General features: G+C 44.5%; 1 protein-coding gene across 1 annotated transcript in view; it reads right to left on the bottom strand.

Annotated features, from left to right (window-relative positions):
* Positions 1-18,966, bottom strand: part of CMTR1 (cap methyltransferase 1) — a 48,370-nt gene that overhangs the window by 8,372 nt on the left and 21,032 nt on the right. The window contains exons 9-16 of the mRNA XM_025382283.1: positions 14,307-14,505; positions 13,129-13,247; positions 11,151-11,247; positions 10,704-10,836; positions 9,801-9,980; positions 2,077-2,133; positions 1,247-1,304; positions 672-740 (exon numbers count right to left, since the gene is read on the bottom strand). Coding sequence (XP_025238068.1) covers positions 672-740; positions 1,247-1,304; positions 2,077-2,133; positions 9,801-9,980; positions 10,704-10,836; positions 11,151-11,247; positions 13,129-13,247; positions 14,307-14,505 — 912 coding nt within the window. The remainder of the gene's footprint in view (positions 1-671; positions 741-1,246; positions 1,305-2,076; positions 2,134-9,800; positions 9,981-10,703; positions 10,837-11,150; positions 11,248-13,128; positions 13,248-14,306; positions 14,506-18,966) is intronic.

The raw sequence follows: 18,966 nt of genomic DNA, 5'->3' as shown, positions 1-18,966 counted from the left end.
CTAAAAGCAAGGATTCTCCAGCAGTTGGTTTGAGAACAGTTTAGTGATCTCTTTACCCCATTTAGAAAATTGTACACATACTATTCTTTTGAGGGCGTCTTGAACCTCGGTCTCTACTCCCTGACCCCCACAAAACCAGCACAATTGCCCATGATCTGGGCCAGATTTAAATGAGGCCCAGGTAAAAGCTGGAGGTTGAGTGGTAGGAAGAAACAGGGCAAAAGAACTCTGAGGACCAGGTCACCAGAAATAAGACTAAGAAGCTGGGGTTAGGCCAACCCTGCTGTGGGCTTCCCTGGCAGCTCCCTTCACCCTATGCCCAGCTCCCTTGTCTAAGATCATCCTACACTCTATGTCTCTTTTGTAGGCAAATCCCACAGGACCCTGAACTTGCCAGGGTGACACAGCCAGAACCACCCTTTGGGTAGCAGGAATGCTGAGCACAGGCACTGAAGATGAGAATCTTCCATTGGCCTGACTCTGCTCTTGGGGAATTCAACACCCTATACCAAAGGTTCCCCACTGTGGCAGCCTTAGCTCTGCCCCTTAGAATCCATGAGGGGCATCTGCACAAACCCTCTGGAGGCCATGCATTTGGGGCCTCAGTGATACTATCCACATCTAGAGACAGATCTCTAACTTTTTATTTCCACCACAGATACCAGTCTTACCTGGATTAGCTCAAAGAACTTTGACTTGGGGTCAGAGGAAGAAGGAGCCACACGAGCCTGGTCTGGGATCTGAAATAAGACAGCAAAGAGCCTTGACTTTCAAATGCCTGTTTGACCGAGGCTGTGTATAAGTGTACGCAGGTGGAGGATAGGGTCAGACTGGGGAGGAGGAATGGCACACAACAAAGGAGGCTAGGCTGACAGGGATGGAGGTGGACTCACTGCTCCCTTTCAGACCCTGTGGCAATGCACCCCAAAGGCTACTGCCCTTTCTCTGGGGCTCTCTGTGGTCAGTGCTGCTACATGGGGCCACCAGTTGCAAAACTGATGCCAGTCCACCTCCCCACACCCCACCCCTTAGTCCTTTCTGACCCAGCTGCAGGGTCAAACCTGCAGTGAAAGGGCCAAGGAGGTAACTACCAGCAATGCTGAGATGTCAACCTCTGGGATACTGTGAGGGTAGCATGTATTTTTGGATGCGGAGAGACCCTAAGGTGACAGGATTGGGAGTTAACCCCATTCTTCTCTACGGCTTCCCTGCCCCGAAGCAGCAATGGGCTGGGGGAGACACTCACCCCCCAGAGTCGGAGGCACTCCTTCCGGATCTCTGCCTGTCGAGGCTCACTCAGTGTCCTGGGAATATGAAGCCAGTTAGTGAATAAAATCTCTAAGACGCACAGAAGTGCCCCCTGTGCACCCCTCACATCCCACAGAGAGGAGGCCTGAATGAATGAACATGTGAGTGTACACACAGACACTATGCTGCCACTGGCCCAGCGTGATTACAACACATGCAAGGCTCTCCTTTTGAAGACAGGAGCTCAAACATACATGAAATGGGATTACCTGCCCTTCTCATCACAGTGGGAAAGGAGAAAGTGCCCTCCAGACCACCTGGATGCCAGGGTCCTCTCTGACACCCCTTTTCAGTCACCCGTCAACATGTTCTAGCTCCTCTTCTGCTGACACAGGCCATACTAAACCCGTCCCAGCGGATGTCACCATGCCCTACAAGGCTGAATTAGCTTATGTTCACCCCCTACCAGAGGTTTCTCTGATCAGTCCTACTTCTCCTCTCTTGATCACTCTTTACTCTGTGTCCCCTGAACATTATGTATTCTATTTGTGCTATGCCACTGTACACCCTCTGATGCACTGTTAATAAACTTTCCTGTATCCTTTTCCTGGGTTACTCTTATCTGCCCAAAGACAGTGTAAAGTATTTGGGGACAAGGTTCATGTCATATGCTTCTCTGGCATCCTTCAGAGACCATAGCAGAGTATGAGATAACAGTAGGTGTTTTAAAATGTTTGTTGAAATGAGAAAAACAACCAGCTTGGGGGGAGGAGCAAAGCAAGATCTTCCCTTGAAACAGGTGGTTTCTGAAAAGTGGGCAACACTCACGTGTCTTGAACAAAGGCATGGATTTTTGCCAGAGCTTTGATCTGCAGACCACAGTGGCTAGAAGAAAAAAAAAATTGTTTGATCTCAGGATTACCAAAAAAGACAGGTAACTGACATCAGGACAGAGGGGTTAAACTGGAGCAGTGGCCATCTACGTTTGGTGAAGGAGCTGGAGAGTTGAGAAAGAAACCCACACCCCTACCCCACAGTGCAGTTATGTGGGGCTTACTGAAGGATGAGGGTAGAACAGGAAAACCGAGTCACTCAGTTCTTAGATCCCAAGTCCTACTAAAAGGAAGCTTCTAATCCCACCCTTAAATCATCTGAGAGTAGAGGTGAGCTCACTCAAAGCCCAGGCTCGGTTCAACTATAGACTAAGCTTACTTGACCCATGTATAGTAACAGCCACCCTTTCTACTTTAGTCTTCACTGTTCTTTACATACAATGTCTGGCATTTAATAAAAAATTATGAGGCATATGATGAAGCAAGAAAATGCTACCCATTGACAAGAGGGAAAATAGGCCAACAGAATAAGACCCAGAGATGGTCCAAATGTTGGAATTCTCAGATGGGGCCTTTAAGATAACTGTGATAAACATGTTAAAAGATCTATTGGAAAGGGTGAATAACATATATAAAAAGGTGAAGATTTTCAGCAAAGATATAGGAACTGTATTTTTTAAAGGCAAATAGAAATTCTAGAAATGAAAATATGTTCGAGATGAGTAATTATTTTGCTGGGATTGGCAGACTGAACATAGTAGAGGAAAGAACCAGTGAACTTGAGGATAGACATGTCAACAGAAACCCAAACTGAAACATAAAAGAGGAAAAAAAGTGAAAAAAAAAAAAAAAAAAGGATCATCTAGGTATTGGGGACAATAGCAAACTGCTTAACATAAACATAATTGGAGTTCCAGAAGCAGAGGAAAGAATAAAACAATACATTAGGCCGGGTGTGGTGGCTCACGCCTGTAATCCCAGCACTCTGGGAGGCTAAGGCTGGCGGATCATCTGAAGTCAGGAGTTTCAGACCAGCCTGACCAACATGGCGAAATTCTGTCTCTACTAAAAACACAAAAACTAGCCAGGCATGGTGGTGGGCGCCTGTAATCCCAACTACTCGGGAGGCTGAAACAGTGAATCACTTGAACCCCAGAGGAGGAGGCTGCAGTGAGCCGAGACTGCACCACTGCACTCCAGCCTGGACAACAGAGCGAGACTCCATCTCGAAAAAAAAAACAAAAGAATAAAACAACATATTGACAAACTAATGGCCAAGAAATTTCCTGAAGTGTTGAATGAAATCAATCCAGGGATCCAAGGTCAGTGAACCCCAAGCAGAATAAATACAAAGAAAACCACATATAATTGTATCAAGGTTGATATACTAAAAATAACAGATAAAATATTAAAAGCAGCCGGAGAGGAAAAAGACACATGACATACAGGAAAACAACAGGAATAATGGCTGACTTTTAATCAGAAACAAGGGAGGCAGAGAACCATGGAATCATATCTTTAAAGTGCTAAGAGAAAAAACATCAACCTCAAATTCCATACCCAAGAAAATATCCTTCAAAAATGAAAGGGAAATATACATACATACATATATATATATATTTTTTTTTTAATTTTAATTTTTTTTTTTTTTTGAGACAGAGTCTCACTGTATCACCCAGGCTGGAGTGCAGTGGCACGATCTTGGCTCACTGCAACTTCCACCTCCTGGGTTCAAGCAATTCTCTTGTCAGACAGTTTCACCACGTTGGCCAGGCCAGTCTCAAGCTCCTGGCCCGAAGTGATCCACCTGCCTCGGCCTCCCAAAGTGCTGGGATTACAGGCGTGAGCCACCATGCCTGGTCTAAATACATTTTATTTATTTATTTATTTATTTATTTATTTATGATAAAGTCTCGCTCTCTCACCTAGGCTAGAGTGCAATGGCACAATCCCAGCTCAATGCAACCTCTGCCTCCCAGGTTCAAGTGCTTCTTCTGCCTCAGCCTCCCGAGTAGTTGGGATTACAGGTACCCGCCATTATGCCGGGCTAATTTTTGCACTTTTGTAGAGACGAGGTTTCACCATGTTGGTCAGGCTGGTCTCGAACTCCTGACCTCAGGTGATCCACCTGCCTAAGCCTCCCAAAGGCCTGGGATTACAGGCATGAGCCACCACACCTGGCCTAAATATATTTTTAAATAGACAAAAGCAGGGAATTAGTCTCCAGCAGACTTGTACTACAAAGACAGGCTAAAAGAAATTCTTTAGTCTAAAATTCTTTAGGCTGATTCCAAATGGAAATCTGGTCCTACAGGAAAGAATGAAGAACACCAGAAAGGGTAAGTATGTCAGTAAATACTAAAGACCTTTTGTAAAAAAAATTAGATATATATGTGCATGCGTGTGCATCTTTAAAAGACTATAAGCAGTTTAAAGTAAAAATAGTAACTATATAAACTAGAGTTTATATAAAAACAAAAACACAAAGACAAAAGAATAGCATGTATTGTGTTGTAAGGTTCTTACACTGTTCATAAAGCAACAAAATAGTTTTGGAAGGCAGACTGATTAATAAAAGGTACATACTGTAATCTCAAGAGCAACAACTAAAACATAACAAAATAAAGTCATCTAAAAAACCTCAAGGAGGTAAAAGGAATACTAAAAAATACTGAAGTATTTAAAAAATACTGAATTAGTTATTAAAAAATACTGAATTAGTCCCGCCAAAAACGGAGAGAAGAAAGGAAGAGAAGAACAAAGAACAGACAGGATAAACAGAAATCAACCAAGACAGGGGATTTAGAGCCAAACATCAATAATTACACTCAATGTAAATGTACCAATCACCCCAATTAAAATGCTGAGACTTTTATCCAGGTCAGACTGGACAAAAAGGTAAGACTTACCCACATGTTGTCTATAAGAAACACATTTAATCATAAAGACAAAGGTAGAAGGACAAAAAAAGACCATACAAACACTAAGCTAAAGAAAGCTTAAGTGGCTATATTAATGTCAGATAAAGCAGACTTTCAAGACAAGGAGTGTTACTGGAAATAAATAGGGTATTTCATAACGATAAAAGGTCAATTCATCAAGAAAACAAAACTGTCTTAAACGTGCATGTGCCTAATAACAAAGATCCCAAATAACTGAAGAATTGACAAAACTAACGGGAGACACAGACAGCTCAATAATCATAGTTAAAGACTTTAACAACCCTCTTAGCAACTGACAGAATAAGTACTCAAAATATCAGTGAAGATTTAGAAGATCTGAAAAACACTATGAACTAACTTGACCAAATTAACATTTATAGAACATTATACCAAGCAACACCAAGATAGAGCATATGATGGGCCATAAAATAAGCCTCATTAAGTTTCAAAGGATCAAAATCATACAGAATACATTCTCTGAGAATGGTGTGACTAAATCTAATAGATATCTTAAAAATCCTGAATTATCTGAATATTAAATACAACATACACATAATCTATGAATCAAAGAACAAATCATAAGGAAAAAATTTAAAATATATGAGCCATAGGATAATTAAAAGACACATATCAAAATGTAAGAGATTCCGCTAAAGCATCCTTTTTTTTTTTTTTGAGACAGGGTCTCATTCTGTCATCCGGGCTGGAGGGCAGTGGTGCAATCTTGGCTCACTGCAACTTCCACCTTCTGGGCTCAAGCAATCCTCTTGCCTCAGCCTCCTGAGTAGCTGGTACCACAGGTATAAGCCACCATGCCCAGCTAATTTTTATACGTTTTGTAGAGATAGGGCTTCACCATGTTGCCCAGGCTAGTTTCAAACTCCTGAGCATAAGTAATTAACTGCCTTGGCCTCCCAAAGTGCTGGGATTACAGGTGTGAGTCACCGTGCCTGGCCCTAAAGGATCCTTAAAGGGAAATTCATAACATTAAAAAAACTATATATATACACATATATATGTGCAGAAATAGAAAAGCCCATCCTAAAATTTATAAGGAATCTCAAGGGACACCAAATAGCCAAAATAATCTTGAAAATGATGAGCAAAGTTAGAGAACTCACACTTCCTGATATTAAAACTTCCTACAAAGCTACAGTAATAAAAACTGTCTACTATTGGCATAAAGACAGACACATAAACCAATGGAAGAGATAGCCCAGAAATAAACTCTTATATATACGATCAAATGATAGATGCCAAGACCAATCAATGGGGAAAGGGCAGTGTTTTCAACTAATGGTACTGGGAAAACTAGATATTCACATGCAAAACGACCCTCACCTAATACTATATACAAAAATTAACTTAAAATGAATCAAAGATCTAAATGTAACAGATAAAACTGTAAAACTTGGCCGGGCGCAGTGGCTCATGCCTGTAATTCCAGCACTTTGGGAGGCCGAGGCGGGAGGATCACGAGGTCAAGAGATGGAGATCATCCTGGCCAACATGGTGAAACTCTGTCTCTACTAAAAATACAAAAATTAGCTGAGCGTGGTGGCACGCACCTGTAATCCCAGCTACTTAGGAGGTTGAGACCGGAGAATTGCTTGAACCTGGGAGGCAGAGGTTGCAGTGAGCTGAGATTGCACCACTGTATTCCAGCCTGGCAACTGAGCAAGACTCCATCTCAAAAAAAAAAAAGAAACTATAAAACTCTTTAAAAACATAGAGGAAAGATTAATGACATTGAATTTAACAATGATTTCCTGCATATAACACTAAAAGCACAAGGAATAAAAGAAAAAAATAGGTAAATTGGATTACATCAAAATTTTAAACTTAAGTGCATCAGAGGACACAATCAATGCAGTGGAAAAAAAAAACCCTACAGAATCCCAGATATTTTCAAATCACATATCTGACAAGTGATTAATATCCAGAATATATAAAGAACTCCTACAATTCAACAACAACAACAAACAAACAAAAACAATTAAAAACAGCCAAAGGTCAGCCAGACATGGTGGCTCATGCCTGAAATCCCAGCACTCTGGGAGGCCTAGGTGGGCGGATCACCTGAGGTCAGTTCAAGACCAGCCTGGCCAACATGTTGTAACCTGTCTCTACTAAAAACACAAAAATTAGCTGGGCATGGTGGCAGGTGCCTGTAATCCCAGCTACTCACAGGACTTGTATCCAGAATGTAAAATAATTCCTGCAACTTAATAAAAAGGCAAATCAATTTTTTTAAATGTTCAAAAGACTTGAAGAAACACTTCATAAAAGAAGATATACAAGTAGCCAATAAGCACACACAAAGGGGTTCAATATAATCAGTTGTCACAGAAATACATATTGAAACCACAATGATATAACACTACACCCCACCAAATGGTTAAAATAAAAGACTGATAATACCAAGTGCTGACAAAGATGTAATCAGAACTTCATACTTTGTCGGAAGGAGAATAAAACAATGTATATAAATTGTTTTATTGTTTTTATATATAATATACATTTTTTTTTTGTGACGGAGTCTCACTCATTGCCCAGGCTGGAGTACAATGGCGTGATCTCAGTTCACTGCAACCTCCACCTCCCAGGTTCAAGCGATTCTTCTGCCTCAGCCTCCCCAGTAGCTGGGATTACAGGCATGTGCCACCACGCCCAGCTAATTTTATATTTTTAGTAGAGATAGGGTTTCACCATGTTGGCCAGGCTAGTCTCGAACTCCCGACCTCAGGTGATCCACCCGCCTCGGCCTCCCAAAGTGCTGGGATTACAGGCATGAGCCACGGCGCCCAGCCATAATATACATATTATATGTATACTATATACATATACATTGTTTTATTGTGTGTGTGTGTATATATATATATATGATACACACGCACAGTGTTTTAGAAAACTATGTGGTATTTTAAAATAAACATACATCTCCTCTATGATCCAGAATTTCCCACTCAGGTATTTACCCAAGGGAAATTACAACATTTGTCCACCCAAGCTTTGTATAAGAATGTTTTTATCAGCTTTATTCGTAACAGCCCCAAACTGTCAAGTGGCCATTGACAAAAGAATCCCCATACAATGGAATGGAATACTAGTCAGCAAGAAAACCAAACCAACTAACACAATATGAATGAATCTCAAAAACATGATGAGGAAAAAATCCCAGACACAAAATACAAAGTTCTAAAACAAGCAAAACTAACCTGTGGTGATAAAAATCAGAAGAGGGGTTACCTTGGGGTTGCCTGAGGAGGGGCACAAGGAAATTTCCTCAGGTGATGGAAACGGTTTTTATCTTTTTTTTTTTTTTTGAGATGAGTCTTGCTCTGTTGCCCAGGCTGGAGTGCAGTGGCGCAATCTCAGCTCACTGCAAGCTCCGCCTCCTGGGTTCACGCCATTCTCCTGCCTCAGCCTCCCAAGTAGCTGGGACTACAGGCACCTGCCACCACGCCCGGCTAATTTTTTGTATTTGTAGTAGAGACAGGATTTCACTGTGTTAGCCAGGATGGTCTCGATCTCCTGACCTCGTGATCTGCCTGCCTCGGCCTCCCAAAGTGCTGGGATTACAGGCGTGAGTCACTACGCCCAGTCACGTTTTTTATCGTAATAGGGATGGTAGGCTACAAGGCTATATGCATTTGTCAAAACTGATTAAAGTATACACTTAAGATTTGCATTTCACTTACAGAATTATACCTCCACTTTTTTAGAAAAAGAAAAGTGGTTGGTTATAGTGTTGCTTAAATACTCTGTGCTATTGGAACCACTGAAAAGAAGTCCAGTTCTGCCATGCTTCTATGCACACTTGTTCAGCCAAAAGACATGTTTCATAACCCAGAAGTGTTATAAAGCCCTAGCCAGGCGGATCCCTAGGCCTGTTTGTTTCCTCATCTATAACATGCTGAAGTTTACTGTCTGCTCCACTTTGGTGCCTACCATTGCTATCAAAATGAGGGAGCTTATATGGTAGTACTGTGGAAAGTTAAAACACAAGGCAATACTGGAAAAATAGGAGAGAATAGGACAAAGACTTCTTCCCCTTCTGTGATTCTCCAGGGCCACCTATATCTTCAAACTTCTCTGGGGGACTTAAGGTTGGACCCTTAACTAAGGCCTTTCCAACACCTGTTTGTCCCCCTAAGAGAGCACTTTCTGTTGATTCACTGCTACTATACAACCCCCCAACCTATCTCCAAGCACTTTTTTCTAAGGCCTGCCCACTGAGAAAACTAAGCCAAATGTCACAACTTGAAATTATTACCACTAACGGAGTGGGGAAAACAAAGAAGATACAGAAAACAGCATTTGGATCACCAGGTGGGAAACTCATGAGCTGGCAAAAGTTTGGGCACTTCCAAAGCATGTTATACACATGCTTTCCATCCATCTCCTGCCTCCAAACAGGGACTTCTCCAGGCAACAAGCATGATGGCCTTCTACAAACAGCAGCAATTAAAGGGAAATTATTCCTGCCTCCAGGGACACAGGCTGCTCTCTGTCAGCTATACACAGGCTCCTGTGGGCAGGCCTATACTAGCCAGGCACCTACCTGCCACCCTTGGGATAGGGCCTGGCAGCAGGATGGGGGTCCCTGAGGGTAACTAACCAAAGTCCCAGGCAGCCCTGGAACCAGCAGACCATACTCAGTTGCCAATTTGTCGGGACTGACAAAGTGATACCAAGAGCCAACCATTCAGTCTTTCACTCTCTGGTCTTCCTTAGGACCTCAGTGGTGCCAGCAAAAACCAGCCCGTTGGCTTACCTCTCATTGGACCGTATCATGTAGTCAGTAAATTCATGGTCTCCCTTGATCACCTCCAGGGGGACCACCAAGTTGACGTCGGAATCAGTGTTCCGCAGCTGATTGAGTTTAATATTCACTGCGAAGAGGTAATCCCGAACGTCATCTATGCCCACCTTCAGGCCCTTGCACACCACATACCTGGCAGGAGATACTCTGTCACTCCACCGAGCAAGGGCTTCCTCCCCATACATTCCTTTCCCCCAACCCCTTGTGGAATCACAAAGCTTAACAACTTCCCTATTCAACCTTAGGCCTATGCGCAAAGAACAACACAGACCCTTTGCGCACTAAAGTTCCCCTCAAATCCTTCCCTGTTAAGCTCTATTTCTACTCTCTATGGCAGTAGTTCCTAACTTCCCTGTGACAGACGGGCTGTGTCACAATCACCTGGGGAGTCTGTCAAATTACAGACCTAATGAATCAAACTCTCCCAGGAGAAGGCCCAGAAATATGTGTTTGTAACAAGCCACCCGGCAATTCTGATTAGTTGCGTTTTCTCTCACCTTGTGTGTGGGCAGTGTCACACTGGGACCCCAGTAGTGCCTTTGGATAGCAGCTCCTTGCCCCTTCCCAGCCCATGCCCCCCGAAGTGTCCCTACTATTGGTCACCTTCTCCTGGACCAAGCTGAGAGTCCCTCACATAAGCATGGAGAATAAGGCTTGGGAGAAGGAGGCAGAAGCTGAACTGGCACATCACAAGACCAAAAGATCCAGGAATCCTGAATCCTGTTGGCTCTCATCACTTCTTTAAAGTCAAGGTTTTAAATGTAGCTTAAGAGGTCATGCCAGAGAGATGCACCATGATTTGCTGTTCTGACATTTAGCCAACTAATCTGGCTAATATAGAGAGAAAGGCTTCACCTCTCTGAGTTGGCAGGACGGCTGGTAATAGGCTTGAAGAGACAAACTCGTTCAAAGCAGCAGTACAGCAGGTAGACAAGCCCCACACTAAACGGTGTGAACAGGTCAAAGGTTTTACAGATGAAGTGGCCTCCTAGATTAGAGAGAAAACACCAAAAGCAGCCAATGGGTCTATTCCAAGAGATGGGTGAAGTAGTCCTGGGAGTAAATATGACAAAGTCAAGGAACCAGCACCTGGGTCTGTTAAAAGTCAGAGACAATTTAAGGGGGAGAACCAGTTTTGAAGGGGACTTTGAGGGTTCGTTCTCCCTAAATTACTCATTTAGCTACCTGTCAAGCTAACACAAGCAGATTTTTTTAACTTCCCCTCCAACCCCTTATACATGCTCTTGTCCAATAGGGCCTCTAGTGGGTCCTGGGGTGAGGAGACAGCTGAGGAAGTGTCACCTGTCCGGACAATGGACAGCGCCATGAGGAACTGACACAGAAGCAGCTGCTTGCTGAGGATCTCCTGCAGGTTCTCCTGCCCCTCCACCGAGAAACCCTGAAATGAGAGCACAAGGAATGGGGTTGGAAAGAGAAAGGAGAAGGACTGAGAATAACATCACTACCTCATCTTCATCAAGAGTTCTTGAAGTGTTTTCATTGATCACCATCTGACTGATGAAGCAGCAGCTCAGTGTTGAGTTATTTTAGAAGGTCACTGGGCTTGTTAGATGGAGTAAGCACAGGACTCAGACCTACCACTGGACCAGCTCCACTTTCCTGTTCTATCATTCCCAGGGGATGGAACCAAGCCTACTTTTCCAAGGAGATGGTCTAGAAAGTGTTTTAACTCATGGGAATCCAGGGAAGAGTAAGGCAGAACAGAGGCAAAATATTGGCTCGTCAGAGGTCAACCACAACATAAGAAACAGAATGCTCTGGTGAGTCCTAACAAGACCAGGGAGTGAGTGCAGTGAGAAAACTCTGCTTCGGCTTCCCACTCTGGTGACAGGAGAAAAGTTAACCTTCCTAGTCACAGTAATCTTTCTCTGTTGACTCAGGTTTTACTTACAATACCCCCTTTTCTGTCCTAAGACCACAGTGCCTCTTCTCTCCAGCTGGCAGACTCTCTGGCCAGGGTATTTACCGAAAGAATGTGTGATGCTATTTCTAGAGTGGTCTCCCTCCTTGTGAGATCCCAGCAGGAGACAGAGGGTAAGGCTTACATAAAAGTAAAGGAGGCCAGAGGACATCGGGTGGCAGAGTGTTGTTAAATGGGTATAGTTTCTGTTTTGCAAAATGAAAACTTCTGAAAATCTGTTTTACAACAGTGTGAATAGACTTAACACTGCTGTTAACACTTAAAAATGATTAAGATGACCAAATTTGTGTTTTTCACAATAAAATAAAAAAATAAAAAGGACACTGACCTCTATTAAACAGGCCCCAACCAGGCCAGGTCTCTCTGACTCAGTTCTACAAAAGTGATAGCTAAAGGACTCAGGATAAAAAATGTTTAGCAGCGTCTTCCAGACTTAAAGATGCTTCTCAAAATACATGTCTGATTATGGAGTCAATTAAAAAAAAAAAAAAAAAGCCTGGGTCACCCCTCTACACTGCTGAAGTGCTGAAGCAGAAAGCCCTTGAGTTCACAACTCTATAGCTGCCGCACTGCAACAGCTGCCTCATAAGCGCTATCAGACTCCCACATCTGCTCAGCCAGAGCAGCACCCCCCTCACAGCCAGCCCCAAGCCTGTCATCTGTTGTTCCCTGCTGTGCACAGTGCTTCAGTGAGCCTGGGCATCTTTGGATATCACGCTGACATCCTGCCCACCTTCCTTCAGTAGCCACACAGCTACTGCTTGAGAGGCCACCCAAAGAGCCCCAGAGGCTTTTCTCAACTCTAGCTATATGACCCTGGAGCAGCTGCCACATTGTCTGTCCTTCCTCTAGAGTAAGTGGTGGCTCACTCCAGAAAGGAATGCCTGCATTGTCAGATTAGTGGGTGAGAGCTTCTGCTGAACAAAGCTGCAATGGGCTTCCCTCTGTGCCTCAAGCAGCTGCCCGTAGACAAGGCCTCTTGAACTTTCACTTTAGCCCAGCCCTGATAAGAGCCTCCCATGGATTCCCGTGCTGCCGTCTTTGGTGAGGTGGCCATCTGTCAGCCTATGAGAGGCTTACAGGTGACCATGTATAGACAGCCTCCACCAGGAGCAACACCAAGATCACCCTACTCCAGGCAAAGGTATCCACAACATCAGTCTCTACAAAATTATCATTTAAAAAATGTACAGAAAGAATAAAAATGCATCCCCTACAATCTGAATTGTGAAATATCACCTTTGGGGGCAGCTAAAGAACCAGACAAAACAAACAATTCTCAAACCTCTAAAATAACAAATCCTTAATGCATCAGTCTATGGAAAAAAGGTAACCTACCCCATCAGCCATCAGAAAGTGGACACCCTTGCGATCTGTGTTATCCAGGACAAAATTCCGAAAAGCAGAGATGTTCTCTGGGCGGGTGATATCTCCATCTCCATCAATCCCACCCTCACCTGTCAGAATACAAGAGTCGTAGTGAGTTCATCTGCCCTATACATGTCAGGAGCTGGGACACGAGTGCTCTGGGACAGATAACACAGGCATCAGGTGTCTCGAGAACTAGGGCCCATCCTGCAAGGCCCCCTTACAGTGATGGACCAGGAGGAAGAATAGTACCCTGCTATAATGAAACACAGTCCCAAACGGGTTGACCAACCAAAAGTCATCAACTCTTGGAACTTTCTCTTCAAGACCCAAATTGTGGTTAGGGCACCAACATCTAGGCATCAATTTTTTAATAAGGACTGTTTAGAAAGGACTTAGGATTTGCTGCCAAATTACAATCAACATAGAGCAGAGGGACTGCTGTGGGTTGCCGAGCTGTCTGCAACCCAGTGCATTCCACACCTGGCACAGAGGACTAGAGATGGGCATGGGTTTGTAGTTGTTAATAACCCTGCCAGTTCTCAGCCAGAGATCAGGCAGCTTCATTATCTCCTGCCACCACAAAAGCAGAGCGCTCCTGAAAGGAGGAATTAATAGAGCCTTGATGAGAATCTGCTGAGGGAGTGTTTGACCTGTATTCTACAGGCCCAGGGTAAAAAGGTATAGTCCAGAGGAAACCAAGATTCTGACAAGATCTGTGAAGCCCAGGGTAAGAGACAGGAAAGAAAACATGTTATGTGGATAACAACTGCTTCTTTTTTTTTTTTTTTGAGGCGGAGTCTCGCTCTGTCGCCCAGGCTGGAGTGCAGTGGCCAGATCTCAGCTCACTGCAAGCTCCGCCTCCTGGGTTTACGCCATTCTCCTGCCTCAGCCTCCCGAGTAGCTGGGACTACAGGCGCCCGCCACCTCGCCCGGCTAGTTTTTTGTATTTTTAGTAGAGACGGGGTTTCACCGTGTTAGCCAGGATGGTCTTGATCTCCTGACCTCGTGATCCGCCCGTCTCGGCCTCCCAAAGTGCTGGGATTACAGGCTTGAGCCACTGCGCCCGGCAACAACTGCTTCTGACCTGAAGTCCCCCTACAGGGGCTGTCCCTCATATCTCCTAGTACCCTCCTCAGTGTCCCTACCATAGTAGGGTTCGAAGAGTTCACTGGAAGCAGAGTAGAAGTCCTCCAGCTTGAAGTCATTAGGGCCCTTCAAAGTCATTCCAAAGCCCTTTGCATGCCACTTCTTCCTCCACAGCACATACTCTGAGAAGCCACCTGGGCCTGCACAGACGTCGGCAAAGTACAGAAGTTCAGCTTCCCGGTCCTTCACCAGTGGCTTCTGCAAAGGGAAATGGAGGACGGGAGAGGAAGGAAAACAAGACAGCTCAATGGGGAACAGGACGGAGAATGCAGGGAGAGTAAAATAAGCCTTTCAACAAGTACAATCCAGAGCTCCCACCAGGGCCACAGCACCCAGGAAATGTATCTTCTGGTGATCAACACCCTTTAGTGTTGCCTCACCCACTCTCAAAATACCCACAACACCTATCACATTACCAGGCCTAGCTCAGACTCCTCATAAAAACATCTTCATGGAGCCGGGCATGGTGGCTCACGCCTGTAATCCCAGCACTTTGGGAGGCCAGAGAGGCGGATAGTCTGAGGTCAGGGGTTTGAGACCAGCCTGGCCAACATGGTAAAACCCTGTCTCTACTAAAAATACAAAACATTAGCCAGGCATGGTGGCGCACACCTGTAAACCCAGCTACTCAGGAGGTTGAGGCACGAGAATTGCTTGAACCCGGGAGGCACAGGTTGCAGTGAGCTGAGATCGTGCCACTGCACTTGAGCCTGGGCAACAGAGCGAGACCCTGTCTCAACAACAACAACAAAAAAACATCTTTATGGGTATCTGACTGTACATTTTTTATTTCTCACAGTGTTTTCCTCACCATAGACTGCCTTTCAAGAGTCCTACTGAACAGAATATGCCCCACATTACAGATAAGGAAAAAGAGGCATCAAGATACAAAGTCACAAAGTAATCTGTTCACAGCCAGTCTGCAACAAAACTAAATTAGGGTCCAGTTGGCCTAACCACTAGACTCACGTCTTCCTGTCCAACCAAAGCCTGGGGGCTCTAACATCACCCTCTCCCAGCCACAGGAACCTCCCTTTTCCCATCACAGCCTCTGTCTTCCCTTCTCCCCTTCCTCCTTGGCTCTCCCAACCACCTTTTAAAAAATCCCAAATAACTTTTTATTTTGGAATTATTTTAGATTTACAGAAAAGGTGCCAAGATAGTACAGAGTTCCTGTACCCCTCAGCCAGTCTCCAGTTTTGTTAACACCTTACACCATGGTATGTTTGGCAAAACTAAGAACATTGGTACCTTACTATTAACTAAACTCCAGACTTCATTTAGATTTCACTAATGTTCTTTTTCTGTTTGGGATCCAATCCAAGACACCACATTGCATTTGGTCTTTCTCCTTTTTTTGCACTCCCTTTCTTCTTCTCCTGCCCAGTGCTGGGTGTGGGGTTGGGGCAGGGCACAGTCAGAAGCTGACAAGACAGAGAGGGAAGGAAATACTGGTGTGCAGCAACAGCAGCTTCCAGGCAACCGTCAGAGCACCCAGCAAACTCAAGACTGACTAATCATCACTTGAATTTTGGCATAATTACATTTGTGGCCCCTTGAGTAGCTTTCGCTCTCTCTCCCCAGCATTTTTTTTTGTTTTTTTTGTTTTTTATTTTTGTGGCAATGCGGTCTCACTCAGCCCATGCTGGAGTGCAGTGGTGCAATAATAGCTCACTGAAACCTTGAACTCCTGAGCTCAGGCAATCCTCTTTCTTCAGCCTCCTGAGTAGCTGGAACCGCAGGCACACATCACACATTCAGCACATTTTTTTTTTTTTTTTTTTTTTTTTTTAGAGACAGGATCTTGGTATATTGCCCAGGCTGGCCTCAAACTCCTGGACTCAAGCAATCCTCCCACTTCAGCCTCCCACAGTGTTGGAATTACAAGTGTAAGTCACCATGCCCAGCCTAGCTTTACCTCTTAACCTCACATTTATGCTGAACCCAGTACTGGCCTATATTGTATGTTTATACTTCTCTTTTACGCAAATGCTAGGTATGCTCTTACCCACACCTGAGCCCTAGACAGTGAAATTCTACCCACCCTCCACAGCAGAGAGGATGAACCATTTGCACTGCTGACAACAAAAGGTTGAGTTATACAAGTGGGTAACTGCAAAAGACTAGAGTTGGCCTCAGACCATGATGAACACTCAGCCAGAAGAGGCTCAGGGACCTTAGTCTTCCCTCTCTACAGGTTCGGCATGGCTGAGTACTGGTCTGAAGTTCTGCAGCTGCTAGATAACGATCAGAAAGCTTTAGGGGAAACAGTCCCAAGAAAGAAACAGACATACTAACGTTTACAACCCAATCACTTCTTGGTGAGAGGGGCCTTTCTTCTGATGATAGCTATCTAGCTTTATCAAAACAGTGAAAAAGTCTCTGGAGAAAGTGACTTTAGCTAAAAATAAATGTCATCATCCTGTTATAAGCCCACTCCAGGCATGCTGGGTCTTAATCATTCTTTCCCCACTTCCCTACTAAGCCACCCCAGCATTCTTGGTTCCTGAGCCATCAATTATTCATCTTTTTGGATTATATTCATTTGCACACAAAAAAGACCTAATGGTATTTACCAAGAACATTATGTAGCATCTTCGAGTCAGCCTGGTGGTAAGGAGGCAGGGGTCACAAGTTTAAGCCCTACACATACTGCAAAGAGGGAAAACAAGGTTCTTTGCCACCGGCCGTGCCCTCTGAGTGAACCACTGGTCCAAAGGAAGACTGGGAGATGGATGCAGAATGATCGATGCGAGCACCTCACCCCTGAAAAGGGGGCATGAATATGACCTCGTTCTGTGATTTCAAGACATATGGTCGTTATAGGTCATGGCCAGGAAGTCTTTTCACAGGAAGGACAGCTGGGGTTCTCAGCCCTGCTACTTACTGCCTGTGCAGTCAAGGACAAGCACACAATATAAGTCATTAAGCTTGAGCTTGCTCAGTTATAAATTGGGACTGATGCAGGTATTTCTCCAGGCTGTCGTAGGACTAAATAAAGTATCCTATATTGAAAAGCTTGGCCGGGCACGGTGGCTCACGCCTGTAATCCCAGCACTTTGGGAGGCCGAGGCGGGCGGATCACAAGGTCAGGAGTTCGAGACCACGGTGAAACCCCGTCTCTACTAAAAATACAAAAAAATTAGCCGGGCGCAGTGGCGGGCGCCTGTAGTCCCAGCTACTTGGGAGGATGAGGCAGGAGAATGGCAGGAACCCGGGAGGCGGAGCTTGCAGTGAGCCGAGATCGCGCCACTGCACTCCAGCCAGGGGAACAGAGCGAGACTCCGTCTCAAAAAAAAAAAAAAAAAGAAAAGCTTTACAAACTGTGAAGTATTAAACAAATCAATGCAAGATGATATTGTACTCAATTAGATCAACTTCCTCAGAGTCAAAACTCTTGTCCCTTTCCATGTTTTTCTCTTTCCAGTGGTGAGTACAGCAGCACTGCGAGTACACTCAATGGAAATTAGACAAATGATGTCTACATTCAGTTGTCTTCTGCAGTGCTTCACACATAATGTATTCTTGTCTCAACAACATCCCCAGGCACATGAACCCCTGATATAATGTAACAGTTTATAATATGCTTCCATATACTCCAAGGATCTAAATTTCCCTCCTTCCTTTGTCTCTTCCAGTTCTTGCTTACAGCTTCTTTATTTTCTGCCCCTCACCCCCTTTCTCCTTTACCATAACCTGCAGCACCACAGACCTACTTAAAAACTTCACAGTTGGCTGGGCGTGGGAGTTCACGCCTGTAATCCCAACACTTTGGGAGGCCAAGACAGGTGGATCACGTGAGGTCGGGAGTTTAAGGCCAGCCTGACCAACATGGAGAAACCCCGTCTCCACTAAAAATACAAAATTAGCCAGATGTGCTGGCGCATGCCTGTAATCCCAGCTACTTGGGAGGCTGAGGCAGGAGAATCCCTTGAACCCAGGAGGCAGAGGTTGCAGTGAGCCGAGATCGCGCCATTGCACTCCAGCCTGGGTAACAACAGCAAAACTCCGTCTCAAAAAAAAAAAAAAACAATTTCAGAGTCTGCTCTATCACTTGTTATCACCTCCTAACCTCTCCACATTCCAAGCTTCAAATTCTCCTGCTCTTAGTCTATAATTTGCCTGATCCAAGAGCCACTACGACCCTACCAAATGTGGGTGTGTGCCTGCGCCTTCAGCCACTCCCTCTTCTGCTGGGGACTGTTCTAGTGTTTCTGCTTGCCTGAAAACCACACCAAGCCTGTTGGGCTTGGCTGTATCTCTGGTCTTCAGGGGAAAACGGAAATGAAAAGAGAGAATAAAACACTAGGGGCTCATGAGAAATCACTTTTTTTATAGTGGAACGTAGAGAAACATTTCTGAAAGGGCAATTCTCCGTGGCCACTAACAATCAATTCAGGTCAAGAAGCTGCCTGAAGCATTACAAACACGGCTGCCTTTTCCTATGTAACTAACGTCTCTACCCTCGACCTGAATGGTACGATCCTGATGCCTACTTCATTTTCATGACAGCAAAAGGCAATAACCAGATACCAGCTGCTGGAGGCATTTATATTCAAAAGCCAAAAAAGACACTGTGACTTCCCATCAGCTTGACAGAGCTCCTCTGCCAGGCAGGGGTTTAAAGGAAATCATTTGGAGCTCAGAAAATTAAATCAA

Source organism: Theropithecus gelada, chromosome 4 (genome assembly GCF_003255815.1).
Source record: "Theropithecus gelada isolate Dixy chromosome 4, Tgel_1.0, whole genome shotgun sequence".
Lineage (NCBI taxonomy): Eukaryota > Metazoa > Chordata > Mammalia > Primates > Cercopithecidae > Theropithecus > Theropithecus gelada.
This window is presented reverse-complemented; position numbering and strand designations above follow the sequence as displayed.